General features: G+C 43.7%; 1 protein-coding gene across 2 annotated transcripts in view; it reads left to right on the forward strand.

Annotated features, from left to right (window-relative positions):
- The first annotated feature begins 405 nt into the window (after positions 1-405).
- eepd1 (endonuclease/exonuclease/phosphatase family domain containing 1) overlaps positions 406-16475 on the forward strand; it is a 36595-nt gene continuing 20525 nt past the window's right edge. Inside the window, exons 1-2 of one of the 2 annotated variants that reach the window (XM_008287860.1) lie at positions 406-603; positions 710-1628. In XM_008287860.1, coding sequence (XP_008286082.1) covers positions 781-1628 — 848 coding nt within the window. In that variant the 5' untranslated portion in view covers positions 406-603; positions 710-780. Of the gene's footprint in view, positions 1629-16475 lie in introns of both variants that reach the window. The other variant, XM_008287859.1, reaches the window with a different exon arrangement.

Consider the following 16475-nt stretch of genomic DNA (forward strand, 5'->3'; position numbering starts at 1 on the left):
AAGCACTTTGAATAACCTCTATGTATAAGGTGCTTTAGAAATAAACTTGCTTCCTTCCCTTGTATGTTAAAAAATATTGGTATTGCATTTATTCTTCAGTGTGTACAAAATAAGACTGCCATAAAAAAATAATGAATAGTAAGAAATGTTCCTAAAATGTGAACATAAATGTAAAAAGTAATTTGCTAATTATTACAAAAAAATATAAAGTGAGAACATTTAAAAAATGGCCGCATTCTAAAGTAATTTGATATATTATGTATGTATTTATTCCTTGTTTTCTTCCATATTAAGCAGTCTGTCTGTCTGAACCACACTGAGAAACAGTCTGCCGCTGCTTTTACTTTGAAGACGCCCACTCGGTGTTCCGGTGTGAATATGTGACTTGACGCGCTGTGAGCGATGGTTTGTATTGATGTGAGCGTCTCCCTGTCAGATGAACGTGTGTTCAGGTCGACCTGCGGCCAGTCACCCAGCGGAGAGTCTGAGGGCAAAGTTTCCTGTTTCCAGCTCTTATCTTCTGTCAGGCTGCAGCCGCCGGAGCTCAGAGCCGCGCAGAGCCGCTGAGGGCAGCATGTAGCCGGAGCGAGGAGCGCTGCTGTGGTGCGTACGCCTGATCCCGCCGGTAACGAGCAGCACCGTGATGTGTGTGTAACGCCGCTGCCGTGTAACGCTGTTGTGTGACTGTCACCTCTCCGCTCCGCTCCAGTTTCCTTCCCGCCGGTTGTCTCTCTGCCGTGGCCCTCCGTCTGCTCCGAGCCCCGGTGACCCGCTGGAGCCATGGGTGGGAGTCTGGGCTGCCACCGCTCCATCCCCAAGGACCCCACAGACTTCAGCTGCGGCAAGCGCAAATTCAGCGCCGCCTGCAATTTCGGCAACATCCTGGTGAACCAGGAGCGGCTGAACATCAACACGGCCACCGAGGAGGAGCTCATGACTCTGCCGGGGGTCAACCGCACGGTGGCTCAGAACATCGTGGAGTACCGGGACTGTATCGGCGGCTTTAAAAAGGTGGAGGACCTGGCTCTGGTGAGCGGGATCGGAGCCACCAAACTGGAGGTGATCAAACTGGAAATCTGCGTCTCCAGCAGGACCAGCTCGTCCCAGCACTCCCCGTCCTCGCTGCGCAAAGACCTGGAGCACCAGTCCAGCACCGGGATGAACATTAACACCGCCACCCCGGCGCAGCTCATGAGCATCAGAGGCATCACGGAGAAGATCGCCAAGAACATCGTGGCCTACCGGGCAGAGCACGGCCCGTTCAAGAGCATCGAGGACCTGGTGAGGGTGAACCACATCAACAGCTCCCTGCTGGACAAAATCCGCTTCCAGGTGTTCGTGGAGCGCTCCAGGGCTCCCTCAACCAACACCAACGGAGGACTCACCTGCACCACCAAGTCTCACCCCAGCCCCACGTCGTTCAGTCTCAGGAGCGACGACCTGGACCTCCCTCCCGGAGGACCGACCCAAATCATCTCAGTGCGGCCGAACGTGGAGCCTCCGCTTGGGCTGCGGGATGGGAAGCCCGTGGTGCGCGTGGCCACGTGGAGCCTGCAGGGCTGCTCCTGCGACAAGGCCAACAACCCGGGAGTCAAGGAGGTGGTGTGCATGACCCTGCTGGAGAACGAGTGAGTACAGAGCTCCAGAGCTCACCTGTAGGCCAGTCATACATCACGGGGGGACAGACAGACAGACAGACAGACAGACGGACAGACAGACAGACAGACGGATGATCACTGAACATGATCTGAGGATGCAAATCTGATCTTATTGTTTGTAATAAAGAGCAGAGATCAGACAGAGCTCCAAGTCTCTGGAAACCAGTGGTTGGCACAAAAACACATTTAAATAAGCTGCTTTATGAGTGACCAGAATAAATATGTGAATCAAGTATTTAAACTAAATGACTCAAAAAAGACACCAACGCTCAGAGCATGTTATTTTCATCCAGATGTAAACATCCATGCATCCTTTGAAAGGATTCAGTTTGTCTCAGGATTTATTATTTTTAAACAAAACTAATTGATATTTGCAAAACTATAAATGTGGACGTTAAGTGCAGGTTTGGTTTGTTTTTAACAATCAGCATGTAAATTAATACTTAAAAAAATATTCTCTGTAATTTAACAAAACAAGGAAAATCTGTAAAAAATAGTTGAAAAAATTGAAATATTTCAGTCTTTAGTCTGCATTTTTTTTTTCAAATTACAGCAGTAATTCAATTTTTCATTGATTTAAATATAGTAAAAAGAATCTAATTATATTGTCATAACATAAAAGAAAAAATACTTTTTTTTGGAAAGTGGACGTTATTTACAGTTCTGGCTTCTGTTTTTTTTTTTTTTACCATTAACATGGAAATTCATATTTTTCTGTAGTTTCATGCAATATTATATTTTACTCAAATATGGAACATAAACAAACAAACGAACAAAAAAAAACTGGTGAAAATAGCTCAGATTTCAGTGTTGGCCAACAGTCGGACAGACATTTAGAGCTGCATTCATTCAGGTCCTTACAGAGAAAAGACATTTTATCCCAAAGTGTGCCTCAAACTTGGCATCAAGCTCTAATTTGATGTTGCAGCTTCACCATCTTTAATAAGGGGCCATTGGGGCCGCTCTACCTGGCACAGAGTCTCCGTGCCAGTGTGTGCCAACTGTGTCATCTAGAATCTAAAGCGACTGATGGGAACCAGTTACCACCAGAAAACAGAGTGAGGCCCTTTCTGGGGCCCTAAAGAGGATCCGTCACACCGTCCAGCACACTTTGAAGAAGGAAAAGAAACTGATTTTGTGAAGAATGTAGAACCTGTATGATTAGCGTAGTTTAATTAGAAAACATCTAAATGTCATGTGATTTCTGTCAAACTTAAATGACCAAGCTCCACCCTAACCTCATAAGTCTTTAATCATGACACTATCAGTACGACAAGAGTCAGACCTGCAGCATGCACGCTCTGCTCAGACAGACACAAAAAGGAAGTATAATAGAACACTGTAAGCTCAAGCACAAGGCAACAGTCCAACAACAGTCTGACAGCAGCAGCAGCAGGTATCTGGGTCAGACCTGTTGTACTGTAGCAGGACGAGCTCCGAGTGTGACGCAACATCTCACATTCTTTGAGTGGCCGTGTTGTTGTCTAACAGGGTCTCACTTGTACAGAAGATGAATGAAGGGCAGTGAGAGCGCCTCGATCCCGACCCGACCACTTAACGTCTCCTTCTCCCCCGAGGGCAGCAGATAGCAGGAGAACAGGCCTCTGAGGTTCACGTTAATCTGCATAGTTTCAGTGTCGGCTTCGGTGCATGAATAATGAGATTAACTGGATGGATTCTGCATGTGTTTGTGTGACAACAAGCTGCTCGGGTCACTTTGTCCAGAAGCTCTTTGACAGCAGGAAACGACACACAAGATGCTGTGTTTTTAGGCCTATTCGTACATCAAGACATACTTTCTTGAGCAGGTTCTGACCTGAGTCTGTGTAACTGTTGGCACCACTGACTGGCTGAAGCTGAAGTGCCAGAGCTGTGTGGTTTCTGCTGGGGTGGTGAGACCTGAGCTGCTTGGAGGGACGGAGGAACAGGAGGAGGGAGGTGGGGTCATTAGAGGGCATTCACACTGTGCACGTCTGCAACTGCCAGCGTAGTCAGTGTCTACAGCTGGATGAGTGTTTGTGGAAAATATCTAACAGTGATTTTTCTAACAGATGTAGTGATTTGATTTGCAATATTTTATTTAAAGTCAAGCTTTAGTTTAATAGTCACTGTGTAATTGATTTAAAACATGTGACAGAACATGAGAAACCACCAACAGCCAGACAGTCGCACAAGCAGGAAGGCATTCATTTGTAAAACCACTGACACAGCCCCGGGTCAGACATGCATGGGGACGGGTGCAGAACGACGGTACTGTAAGTTTTTAAATACTGGAGGATGGATAAGCTCCGATGGCTCTGTTAACGGTACTTTAAACAGCAAGAAGATTGTTGTGTTGCAGATTTTATCTCATCACTGTAAGACATGTCTTATGTTTAAGATGCATGTTTGCTTTCCAAATCCTAAGCAGAGTTCTGTCTGTCAGTCTGCAGCTCCAACAGAACAGCTCTGTGTCACCTGGACCAACACAAGGGTCCAAAAGTAGGATTTAATTCTCTATAGCTGATGCAAAAAATGTTTGTTCCCACAACAGTAACAAGTCATTGGCATGTCAGAGCAGAAACACCATCAGTCTGCAGAGACATTCGGTAAAAGTTCATCATGTATAGACAAAGAAACGCAGTTTGACCGCTGAGCTCTCAGTTCATCACTAACCAGCAGCAACTAAACTATACCAACATGGGTTAATGAGTAACGATTAGTTTGTTTAACTGTCTGTGGTTATAAAGTCAGTCTGAAATTCAGAGCATCATCTGTCATTCAGAATATGTGTCAGAGCACAGAGCAGCAGGATTTAGTGATTTAAAGGCTGCAGACAAACTGATTTTTACTGTTTCTCTGACTGAATGTTGGTGTTGGTGGTCGAAGATGAACTTAAGCTTCACTAAACCTTCAGAGAAACAGGCTTTTATCAACACGATGTGCTGACATTTACTTATTATCTGTTCAAGGTGGAGCTTTCAGTTCTTATGTAATGCAGAACAGTTTACATAATATTGTATTTAGTGAGGGCTGCAAGGTGGCTCAGTGGTTAGCACCTCGCAGCAAGAAGGTCGCTGGTTCGCGTCCTGCATCTTCCTGCATGGAGTTTACATGTTCTCCCCGTGCAGCGTGGGTTCTCTCCGGGTTCTCCGGCTTCCTCCCACAGTCCAGAAACATGCTGATTCTAAATTGTCCGTAGGTGTGAATGTGAGTGTGCTTGGTTGTCTGTCTCTAAGTGTAGCCCTGTGATAGACTGGTTACCTGTCCAGGTGAACCTACCTTCACCCTGAGTCAGCTGGGATAGACTCCAGCCCCCCCTGTGGCCCTAATGATGATTAAGCGGTGTATAGATAATGGATGGATGTATTTGGTAACACCTGTAACACTGTCCACAGAGCTCTGATCATCCCATCAACACAACATTAATGTCTATATAAGTTTAAGTTCTTATACAGCGCATATGAGAAAAAAAAACTATTCTGTTCTTAACTTGTTCAAGATTTTTCAACAAACAAAAGCAATCGAACAGTACAGATAAGAACACCGTGAACATACCGGAACATAAGCAGTATCTGTAAAAGTAATAGTACTGTTAAAATCTTAACGACACCCATCCCCAGTCAGATGTGTGTTAAACATTTACATCCTAAATTGCAGTCTTTGTGATTTGCTAATTATGTTGTTTCAAATTTCGAACCAGATTTCTATCAAAAATCTGTCATTTTTACTGATTGCTTTGCTTAAAGTAAAAACGTGACTGAAGACATTTTAAATTCCCTCTATCTGGTTTTTCCGTCCACCTGTGCTGCTGAGCTGCTCTGTCGTGGCCCGTACAGAGCAGTGCTGACCCAATATATAGAAAAGGGATTCTGTGGAAGTGCCCCCAGAACAGGCAGTTTCTCTGATCCTACTCTGGAGATCTTGCATGTCATTTCAATAAGCAGCCTGTGCAAAAGTCTTTTTCATCCTTGGCCCCTGTTCATTGTGGAGCTCTGTAAAGCTACTTATTCAGCCGTAGTTTGGACCTTATCAGAGACGTCTAATTGGATTCAGCAGGTGGGATCAGTCGAGGGCAGATGTTTAAATAGCTGCTCAGCCTTGCAAAGCACCAATTTCCAACCATTTGCTGCAGTTTCTCGTTATCTTTTGGACTTTTTTGTCTTTTGTTTGGCCAACAGATTTTCACATATGACAAAGAAGAAGAACAGAAGATCACTTACGTTAGAAATCGTGGAACTGGTGAATTTTTACTTGGAAAAACGTGACTGAAATGATTTATTGATTCTCCAGATAGCTGCCGATCAGATATTTAGTCGTTTAAGTAAAGTAACCCTCAACCTCTGAAGACTGAGCGGTGTACTCCAAGCATGTTTTTTTCCTACATCTGTCACTTTTTGGATGTATACCAAGGAAAGACAGTTATGCTGGAACAACAGTTGTACCATTAGTTGTGTATGACAGCAGGCTTGCCATCCAGATTTGCGGCTGTCATGTTTTTACCTTCGAGCACATACAGATGACAAGTTAAAGATAAACCCCAGAAAGGCGTCTTAGAAAGAGGTGCAGGTCCTGGTAAAACATTGATTCTCCAAGTTTCTGGAATTCTACTAGAGGTCTGAACACCATTCCTCCAAAAGACATTCCTTCGGGATAGAAATATTTCATCACAGGATAAAGCGATGACTCAACTTCGTATTGACTCACACTGACCCTTCCTTCTAACCGGACAAGTGGACTCAAACTATTCCCCAAAATGCCCTCCTCAGCACAGCAGAGCCACTGGATCCCTTTACCGTAGGGGTGACGGGTTCAGGTTTTCCATTTAATTTGTCGTCCATCTGTAAGTGGTAAGATGACCCTCTGTACGAACTAATTGGTTGGAGGCAGACTGAGAGCTGCAGGAGATCCAGCTGCAGGGTTTATATCGATGTTAGTTCATTGCACTGCATCACTGCTGTCTGTCCAACAACACGTAGTTGGTGTGTCCTTTGAGGCTCGATGCAGTGAATCTCAAAAGCTGATAACAATTTCAGAAAGCCTCTTTTCTGAGGCTTTCATGGCAGTTGTGCACAAATGATCCGACCCTGACCTCCACAGACCTGGTCAGTCACTGCCCAAAGAGGGTTTTTCACAAAATGCAGCTGCTGCTATTTCATCATGAGAATGTTGTGGTGGGTCCGGACACTTTCCGATGATCTAACAAGGACTTTCTTTGAAGGATATAAGCTTTGTGCCACCGACCAAGGACAGACTTGAAGGATGAAGGACTCTCAAAATGTCTAATTTACTAGAAAGAATTTAGTGCACCTCACAGCAAGAAGGTTTGGGATTTGAACCTGCTGCGTTCTTTCTTTTGTTCCCTCAAGGATGTGCTTCGGGTGGCATTTTCTTTATGTAACATCATAATCACCCATGTTTATTAAGTTCTCCATAATGTGCTCCACACCCAGAGCAAACTGCCTTCGGTACATCGCTTCACCGATCCATTTAAACAAAGAGCGTGTGTGTTAAAGCAACAACCGTCTGGCGCCATCTTCCTCTCTATCTGCTTCCTCTTCATCCTCAGTCCAGCCCTCCCGCCCGTTCTCTTATAAATCCCCAACATTTCCTCCACTAATGCCTCCCTTTTCCTGCGTTCCCAAGCCAAACCAACAGTCCTAATGGTGACATTGTAGGGATCATTGTTATGAAGGAACCATCAGCAGTAGGCGGAGGACGCTGTGGAGGAGATACACTGTGTTTGCTCAGTGCTCGGCCCCGCTGCATGAGCAATCACAAGATCCAGGCTGAGTTTACACACTTCCTGGCTTTCCTCCAGGCACAAGCAGAGAGCTACTAGAGTTCAATGAACTCCCACTTACTGAAGGTTACACTGCAAACTGCGCTCAGCCACCACAGCTTCCCAGGCCCGCTGATGTTAGTAATCAGCTGGCGGTTAGTCATCCTCACATACTAGCCTGAAGGGAAGTGAAAGAGGAGCAGGGTTAATATGGATCAAGGTGTAGATGTGAGCTGACGGGGACTCGCTTGACTCAGAAAATGTGGCTGAAACTGTGTTGTTGTCAGATCTTTCTGCATGACGGATTGTAGGAGGATGTTTCCTCAGTGTTTGCTCTTTTTTTGGGTCGTCACCTTCTTGCACCACACAGTGGAACTCGCCTGTCTCAGTGTTTGAAACATTCACATGGCATCTACTCTGTCTTGCAAAACTGTTTGTGCAACAGATGTGACATCCCTCCTCTCTGTCTAAATCTTAAAGAAAAAAACATCCCTGTTCACAGTGTGACAGCCGGCATTCAACCAGTAGACGTCCCACCCAACCTTTACCACAAACAGCATCCGTTGTGTAAAACATAATGACCTGGCTGCACCTCAGGTTCATTCTGCTGTAAGAGGAAAAACACTCCGGCTTGTTTGGAGTTCTTTAAATCAGTCACTTTCGTCTTGGGTGAAGCTTAGCAAAGGGTGCAGCTTTGATCCCTCGAAATAGTGACGGGGGAATTGTTTCGGTGGAACATTTCTATGCAGGGAGACGAACGCTGTCATTCCAATGGATAGTTCACCCAACTTTGCACAATCCAAATCCTCTGCAAAACTTAAACTTCCAGTGTGGCAGCTGCTCAGAGGTTGTTGTCGTCGTCTTCTGTAGTAAAGAGGAAAACAGTAATATGCAGATAACGTAAGGAGAGAAGAAACTCAAATGAAAGGACAAGCTCATGCCTACAGCTGACCACACAGCAGGAATGAAGAATCAAAAAAGAAAATTGAAGACGGCAGTAAAGAGTTGATTTGTCCAAACGATGCTGCGCTCACCAACATCCATTAACGTGTAAATGTTCATCAAGAAGCTGCTGGTGGGGGTTTTGACACAGGTCAGTAAGGATTTAGCTTAGCATTTAGATCATCAGCTGGAACATCTGCGTCACTGTTGTGACCAGAACAGGCTGAACCTTAAAGGTTACTCGAGGTTGTTTTTACTTCTTTTTTTCATCGCAGTAGAAGTGGTGAGGGTTTGTTTTCGGTGCTGCTGTGTCTGTGTTGACCCCTGACCTTGCTGGCAGGGCTGCTGATGATAGAGGATGGCTGGCTGACATCACACACGCCAAGAGGAGAGTTCCCTTCAGGCGAAAAGAAGAAGAGCACAGTGTGAAAAAGGAAGAGACACCAAACAAACATCTACATCCTTATGTAGCTCGTCAAAGCAGTCTCGTTCCAGATTGTGGTTGTCTTTTGGTTTGTACTGGGGCTTATTTCCTTATTGGAAACTCAGTTGTTTATTAGTCATTTTACTGACTGACAGAAGTAGATCTTTCAAATGCTGTCACCGTCCAGCCTCTCACATCTCCACTGTTCCTTCATGCTGCTAGCAAAGCCGGCTAACAGATAATAAAGCTGCCTGCTGTGTTTACGCTGCAGCAGTTTAAAGACAATTACATGATAATCAGTTGCTGATGATATTCTTGGTCTTTGAGCAGTTGCTGCCGTCTCTCCCTTGTTACGTTTTATTACGGTCTAATCAGATCCACCTTTCCTACTTGTTTAACTCCTCATTACTCCACAGAGAACGGAAAGCTTTAAACCACCAGAGACAGTTTCTAAACGGCTGCATTCACTGTATTCAATTATCATGCTAATAATATTCATGATCACATCCCATTTATTGTGCGTATACACGGTTCTGTAGCTCTCTGTTTGCTTTCATGTCTCTTCCACATGAGTCCAACTGAATTTACAGACCATGTTTTTTTACACCGTGTGTTTCATGTTTGGTATCAGCAAATTTAAGAAGTCAAAATGAAACTGTCATGGCAGGAATAATATAATATATATGATTCACCCTGAGTATAAATGACTTCCTTGGAACCTTCTGACCTCCACTGTCATGTTGGTTTTAATATTTACCACATAACCAGCATTGTAAATCTGAAATGATTAGTTGATTGATCACGTAGTTGATAGATTTATTGTTTTGTTTGGGTCACGCCATCGACTGGTGCCATTTGTCAAATGGAAGTATTTTCTAGTTTTCCTACTTTTGTTTCAACTTTATGCTACTTTTGGTTTTGGACTGTTGACAAAATGTGAATAAGTTATACAATAAACAATAAATTGATTATTATGAGAGAACATGATTTCAGATCTCAGGTAGTAGAATAATACCATTCTGTCTCAGGGTTTCTGTTGGATAATTATTAGAGACATGTTAAAGAAATTTGAAAAGACTTAATTTTTTAAACAAATGTACTCAGTCAATAATAATAATAATAATAATAAAGCCCTTGCAGCGAGATGATTTTGATGCAGAAAATCAGATATTTAATTACACAGACCAACATCATGTGTATTAAATAACTGGAGAACCTGGACAGTTCCTGCTCTGGTCTTGTCTGTTAGATCTTCATCTGTGTAGGAACATCTTAGGGTAAAGCCAACCAGACAGGTTTATGTATTTGCATAAAGAAGTTATGTCACCATTGCTATCAGGATATCCATTTATTGTGAACAACTGAAGTTAGCTGTTGTCGCCTTCTTATCTATGCTGTAAAAAGACTGTGTGAACAGTGCACTGTTGATGCCAGTTTGTAAGCTATGCTGCCTGTCAGCCAGTCAGCTTTCATGCACAGATCACTCAAGAACTGCAAGACTTTTCAGTTTAGATGCTAAATGATCTGATCTTAATTCTTCAATGCCACTGCTAAAGGAAATGCAACGGATCCTTGGTTCGTAAGTTACCAGCACAACTGTGCATACTTTGTCCTAACCAGTTCTAAACTGGCTGTCACTTTAACATGGACACAGAAATGGCCAGATTCCAAAAGAACCTTCATCCTTTAATAGGTGATTTCAACTGAGGGAAGACTCAAATTGCTTTTGTTGGCCTGAGCTACACCGTGGAGATCCTGAACCAGTATCTTCTGATCAAAGTGTGAACAGTGATGTCAGTCAGAGCTGGTCAGGTTTGCCTTCTTTCAGAAAGGAAAAGCGTTTGGCTTGTGTATACACCATGAAGCCATAAAACACTGCATGTAGGTGTGGCTACAGAGTACAGCAGAACATGGCAATGATGTTTGCACAAGGTACAAGTTATTGTTGTTCTTCTCTGCTTCATTTGTATAGTTATGTGTAATATTTTACACAACTACATATTTTGTCATGTCGGCCTCATGGTTCTGTAATCTTTCTATCAATAAAATATGTTGGAGACAGAAATGAAAACAAGCCTGTGAAATAGTCCGTGTTACTGGTAGGTGTGTGTTGAACCTTTCAAAGGGGCAACGCTGGCTGTTTCCCCTCTTTCCAGTATTTATGTTAAGCGAGGCTCGCCAAGTCCTGCATCCAGTTCTCTACTAAACACATATAGGATAATATTTTCATCTAAGAAGCAGTAAATCTGAAATGAGCATTCTGTGTCTTTACCTGCATGTCTGCTGTCGACTGCAGCGTACACAAGTCCGCTGTAGTTGTGCAGCTGACAGCATCTGTGTTGTGTACAGAAAGCCTGGATTATCACAGAGGCAGGCACAGAGTTTGGCAGAAATGACACTCGCTCCTTTAATTCCCGCACAGACTGACAGGACTGTCAGAAAACACACGGGGAAACATGACACGTATCGACATGTTCAGTGATGTTAGCGAGCTGAACCTCACTGAGATCCACTAAAGTCATGCAGAGAGGTTGTGACCAGTGTGGCTGCTGAGGTCATGAGGATGGGGTGCTGCAGAGAAGCTCTGTGCTGAGCTGATGCAGGGTGTTAGGTGCTCATGTGGAAATTTCCATTGGCGTAGCATTTTATTGTGGGTGGACAGTGAGTTAGGGGCATTGCCCAGCTAGCCCTGCCAGCCAGGAGTCACTCGGGCCAATAAAGTGCTCCAAGCCCCATTTCTTCTGCTAAACAAAGCTGATCTGGGCTTGTTTGTCTCCTGCAGCAGCACTTTAACACAGAGCAGCAAATCAAAGTGACTCACGGTGGTCAATAGTGCAAATCCCTGTTAATCAGCAGAATGCAAACAAAAAATACATCACTTCAGAGTATCACAAAAGAAAAATGATGAGTTACTGTAAAACACAGAGATTGCTAAACTAAAGACTTGAACTTAAGAGTTAACCTTAAAGATCATTGGAAAACCTACGTTGCAAAACTCCTTTGCTCCCTAAGATTGTAAAAGACTTCAATGATTTCCAGCTGACTGGATTAAAAATATCCACAGAATCTTCTGAAGTGTTCAAAACTGATGAATTATCAACCACATCTCAATGTGTACATCTTAAGTATGTATAAAGACAGTTAAAATGTGGCTAAATAAACATTGTATGTATGTATGTTTCTAACGCTGACAGCTGTTTAGTCGTTTCTGCATTCTGGTTGTGTCTTAGGATGGAAACTCAATCAGAATGTAATCAAATCATTTCAAATTAACCTGCTGGTTAAAGCTGAATTGTTGGGTTTTTGAACACTGTGGTGCAGAAAAACACCTGAACAAGCTGAAAGACACCAAAACACCATACCAGTGGTGAGGAGTTCTGATTTATCCTCGTCTACCACTCCCAATAACCAGAGCAGGAACCTGGTCTGGGATCTTAGTCTGAACTGATATTTGGACCAGATTATTTGGTAATGTGAGGAGTTTACAGACCCAGACTGAAATCTGCCCATCATTTCACCAGGGCCACCCCGGTAATATCAAGTCAGAAAGTCAGGATGGTACAACTGCTCTGAAGCACTCAGAGGAGCCGATGCTGTTGTCAAGCAAAACTAAACATTTTAGCCACTGAAGTTAACATCAGCTACAGATTTTCAAGCTAAAATATATTTTGAGGTCAAATATTCTCATATTTTCCAGTTTTCCAAGCTGTTCCAGTGTCTTGCCACAGCTTTCGTCTCCAACAACCCTAATGAACGATATCTGGGTGATTCACTGCAACATGCTGCACTATATTTACCAACTAGTCGCTCGCCAGTTTGGTGTTAAATATCTAGCGTGGCTTGGGTTTCGTTAGAGTATTTCTAGAGCTGAAACAGCTACAATGAATGTGTTGTATAACTGAAGCAGCACAGTGGTAGAATTTGTGATTCAGACGGAGTCATCATGTGTTCAATGTGTTTGTAAGTGTATTTGACATTTCATTGAATATTGTTGACAGCATCCTCCTGCAGAATATAATCATCAGGTATACGCTTTTGTGTTTTGCACCTCTTACACGTCAACTCATCGCTTTGTTACAGTTTCTGTCAAATGTTTAGTTCCTGTAATCCTGATGTGTTGGATTAGAAATTGCTGCCTGACAGTGATGCAGGAGAGAAACAATCGAGGCCCGAAGAGGAACAAAACCCTCCTTGAGCTGAAGTTAAACCATGAAAACCTCTCGGTGTAGCTGTACTTATCCTCCCTGTCGGTGCCCCTTCAGGCTGTGTGCTCTTTAAATGTGGACTGTGCTGAAGTGCACCCCGGAGCCCTTTTTCTCATTCAGGGCCTGAAAATCCTCCGAGGTGTTATTTATGTTCAAGGTCATCGGCGCCGCTGCCACTCGTCACTCCTGATTATGCAACCTCGCGTCTGCCCTCAGATTTGCCTTAATCTGACAAATGCTGCAGCAGACGTTTGGTTTTGCCTTATCCTGCTGTGTTTGTGTCCATAGCAGCAGCAGATACGGAGTCCTGTTTGACATCGTAGACGGTTTCTGTTGTCACGGTGACACTGAAGGCTTAGACTGACTGGTGCAAAGTCTCTACGCAACCTTTGTTTGTATTTTGTGCTTATTTAATGTCTTCTTGAGCATTGTCTGCATGAGGATTATCTTGGGCAGACGCAGGAAGTTCTGTTGATCTCTGAAGACTTGAAAATCCAGTCAAAGCACTAACTGCATCTCTGACTCAGCATCACCCTCCCTGTCCTGATGACACGGCTGATCTCAGGTCAGCTGGGCTGTGCTGCCTCTGAATTCCCTTCCAGTGGAAATGGGAGGATCAGGATCTTAACCAGCAGGAGAGTAGCAGGGTCCCAGAGTGGTCTGACCTCCAGGAGAGGAAAGGGGTATTGTCTGTGTGACTGCAGGCCTGTTTGTTCTGGAAACACAATCTGTGCACTCGCCGTTCACAAAGGCGACAAAGTTTCTGCTTGTGATCTCACCCACTGTGAGTTACATAACACAAGGTTGAGCCGTCCCGGGTGGGGCAGGACGGCTGAGCAGGAGAAACAGATGGATTTACAGGGAAACTGAAATGAGGATTATTGATACTGCCGGTTCGCTTGCACACCGAGGATCAGTAATATTGTTGCATAGAGTCTCAGTAGACACGACTTGGCCTTGGCCTCCTCCGCCGTCTCTGATTAATCAGGTCTGAATGTACCTGAGGCTGAAAAAAAAAAACATGTTGGTTGCAATGTTATTAAAGTTACACTTGGTCGTGGCTTCGTGGATGTACAAAGAATATAATACTTTCTTGCCTGTATGGGCTAAATCTTGCACGTTAGGCATGTTTTTTCAAATGGACGTTAGTAGCAGCTGCTTCTCGTTGAGCATAAATGCAAGAAGGTCAGTAAGAAACAACAAACAGCCATCGAACAAGCAGAACACAAACTTCCAGAAAGACGACCGGTTCAGTCCTCTCTTCACAACTCATTGTCCTGATGTTACCCACAGAGTCGGGGTGAGAGGTGAGATGTAACTCAACACCCGTCTGACCGATCATGGGTACCACCCCTGCAAGCGCCCAATCCCTTCCACTGTCACTACCTGGGACTTGATTTAGCAGCAGCAGCTCCTGACCGATCCAGACATGCAGCACTTGTGCAGTGACCGGCGTGTGCAGGTTTAGGTGGGGTCGGCCGGTTTCTTTACCAGAATGGCCCAATTGTGCGCGTGGCCTTGAGGCTAAACAAACAACACCTGATAAAACATTTACAGATTCTTAAAATTTTGGGCATCTACGTTGTTGATATCGGTGTTGGTTAACTTGCACTCCTTTCCTGTTGGTTACTAAATGGCATTAAGCCACCAGCAGGAATGTGCATGGCGTCACTCGTGTGTTTGCCCATGCAGCCTCCTGCCAACAGCGGTTCTACTGAAACCACTGTGTTGATCACAAACTAACCTTCAGTGATTAAAGTTCACTGAAGCAGCATGATGTACGGATCCGTTTTTCATTCGTTGTTGCATGCTGCAGAAACCTTACATTTTTATTTGCTCTTAACCAGTTTGCTACGATCTTAAAATCCTTGGACGGCATCCATTGCTTGTTATGTGAAAATCTAATTATTATGTTTCAGTGAAATGTGTGTTCTTCCTTGAGGATGCACCCTATTCTGGACAGTTAATAGGATTTCTTTGAGTTCTGGGCAACACTGAATATCACTTAGCACCTCATCTGGGCTCAGATTACCTCAGTTTCAATTTTCTTTGCTCCCCAAAGGATGAGCCTTGTAATTTTTACCTTTACATTTTAAGCCTTTCTTCTTTCTTCTTTTTTGAAAAATCATTCCAACCCTCCTGTAATGTGAGGTGAACACCGCAGCAGGATTTAGTCTTGTTATATGATTTAATGTGTGAGTTATTGGAAAATCTGAAGGTAAAATTTGTTTACAGCTTGTGTGTACTGAGTAAGATGAAGCAGCATCTTAAACAGATTCTATCAAATTGGAATTTATGATGACTTCAAAGTGTTGCTTTTTAAATCAACATAAAGCTGTATTCAGGGCTCAGCTTGTTCAACATAAATGAGCTTAAAGAGCCGTCTGACAGGCCCTGAGCTCTGCACACATCATCATCCATTCTCACCCACGAGCCTTTTTGTCTTTTCCCGACTGTACCGGCTGCTGAATATGTGTCAACAGCTGCTTTAATTGATTCTAATTTCAGTAACAGTGAATCTGGGGCGATTGATAGGTAAAGGATTCAGATTTGCAAACCAAGAACTCAGCCAGAACGTAGCCTTTGAGTCCTGATTACACCAGTTAGATGCTTACTGGTTTCTATGAGCAACACTGCATCAGCTGAATGAAGAGGAGGTCGGCATCAGTGTGGTCAAGTTAGTGTCTCAAGCATCAGTATCGGTTTATTTAGGTTAGTGTGTTAGAGCTGCCAGTCAAACTCTAACCAGACCAGGTCTCAGTATAGAAAATACCAATCTGTTCTTCACTGACATGTTTGTAAGTTGATCCATAGACTCCCCACTGTCCTGTTCACCCATCCCATTAATCTGTCTGCAATTTAACACGTCAGTCTCGTGTCTGAATAAACACCCATGAAAGTAATGACTGCAGTACTACCACAACAGCAGTAATATAGTCATCTCAACGTGGAACAAGTCTGGAGGAATTCCGGGATGTTGATGCATAAAAGCACGTACAAGATGACAAAATGTTCAAATCAGCTCCTCAGTCTCAACATGATGCTTCGAAACCAACCTAATCCCAGATATAATTTAGAAGGTATTACTGCAAAGAAGAACTGGAAACAGAAGTAAATAGATTTAGCTGTAGCGTATTCGCTTCGTTGATCAGCACCTCTCTGCTTTCTCCATGCGCACACAGTGTGTGTTAAGATTCTTATCTGACACACATCACATGACACAACGTCAGCGTTGTCTCCACTTTCTATAAAGTCTGAAACCTGGCATGCATGATGCTCTTAAAGGTAAAGAGGTGCTCCGTCTCTGGCAGTAGTAACGTTGTGGATTCACTTCCAATGTGAGGCAAGATTGGATTCATGCTTCACACTGACAAACAAGGGCAAACGTGGTTTGATCCAGTAAGTGGAACATTTTCACAGCTCATGTGTCCATCAATCACAAGTACAGTGCCAACCACAAATTTGTTTATTTTTTAAATTATTAT

The sequence above is a fragment of the Stegastes partitus genome, unplaced genomic scaffold, assembly GCF_000690725.1.
Source record: "Stegastes partitus isolate 25-593 unplaced genomic scaffold, Stegastes_partitus-1.0.2 Scaffold525, whole genome shotgun sequence".
Classification (NCBI taxonomy): domain Eukaryota; kingdom Metazoa; phylum Chordata; class Actinopteri; family Pomacentridae; genus Stegastes; species Stegastes partitus.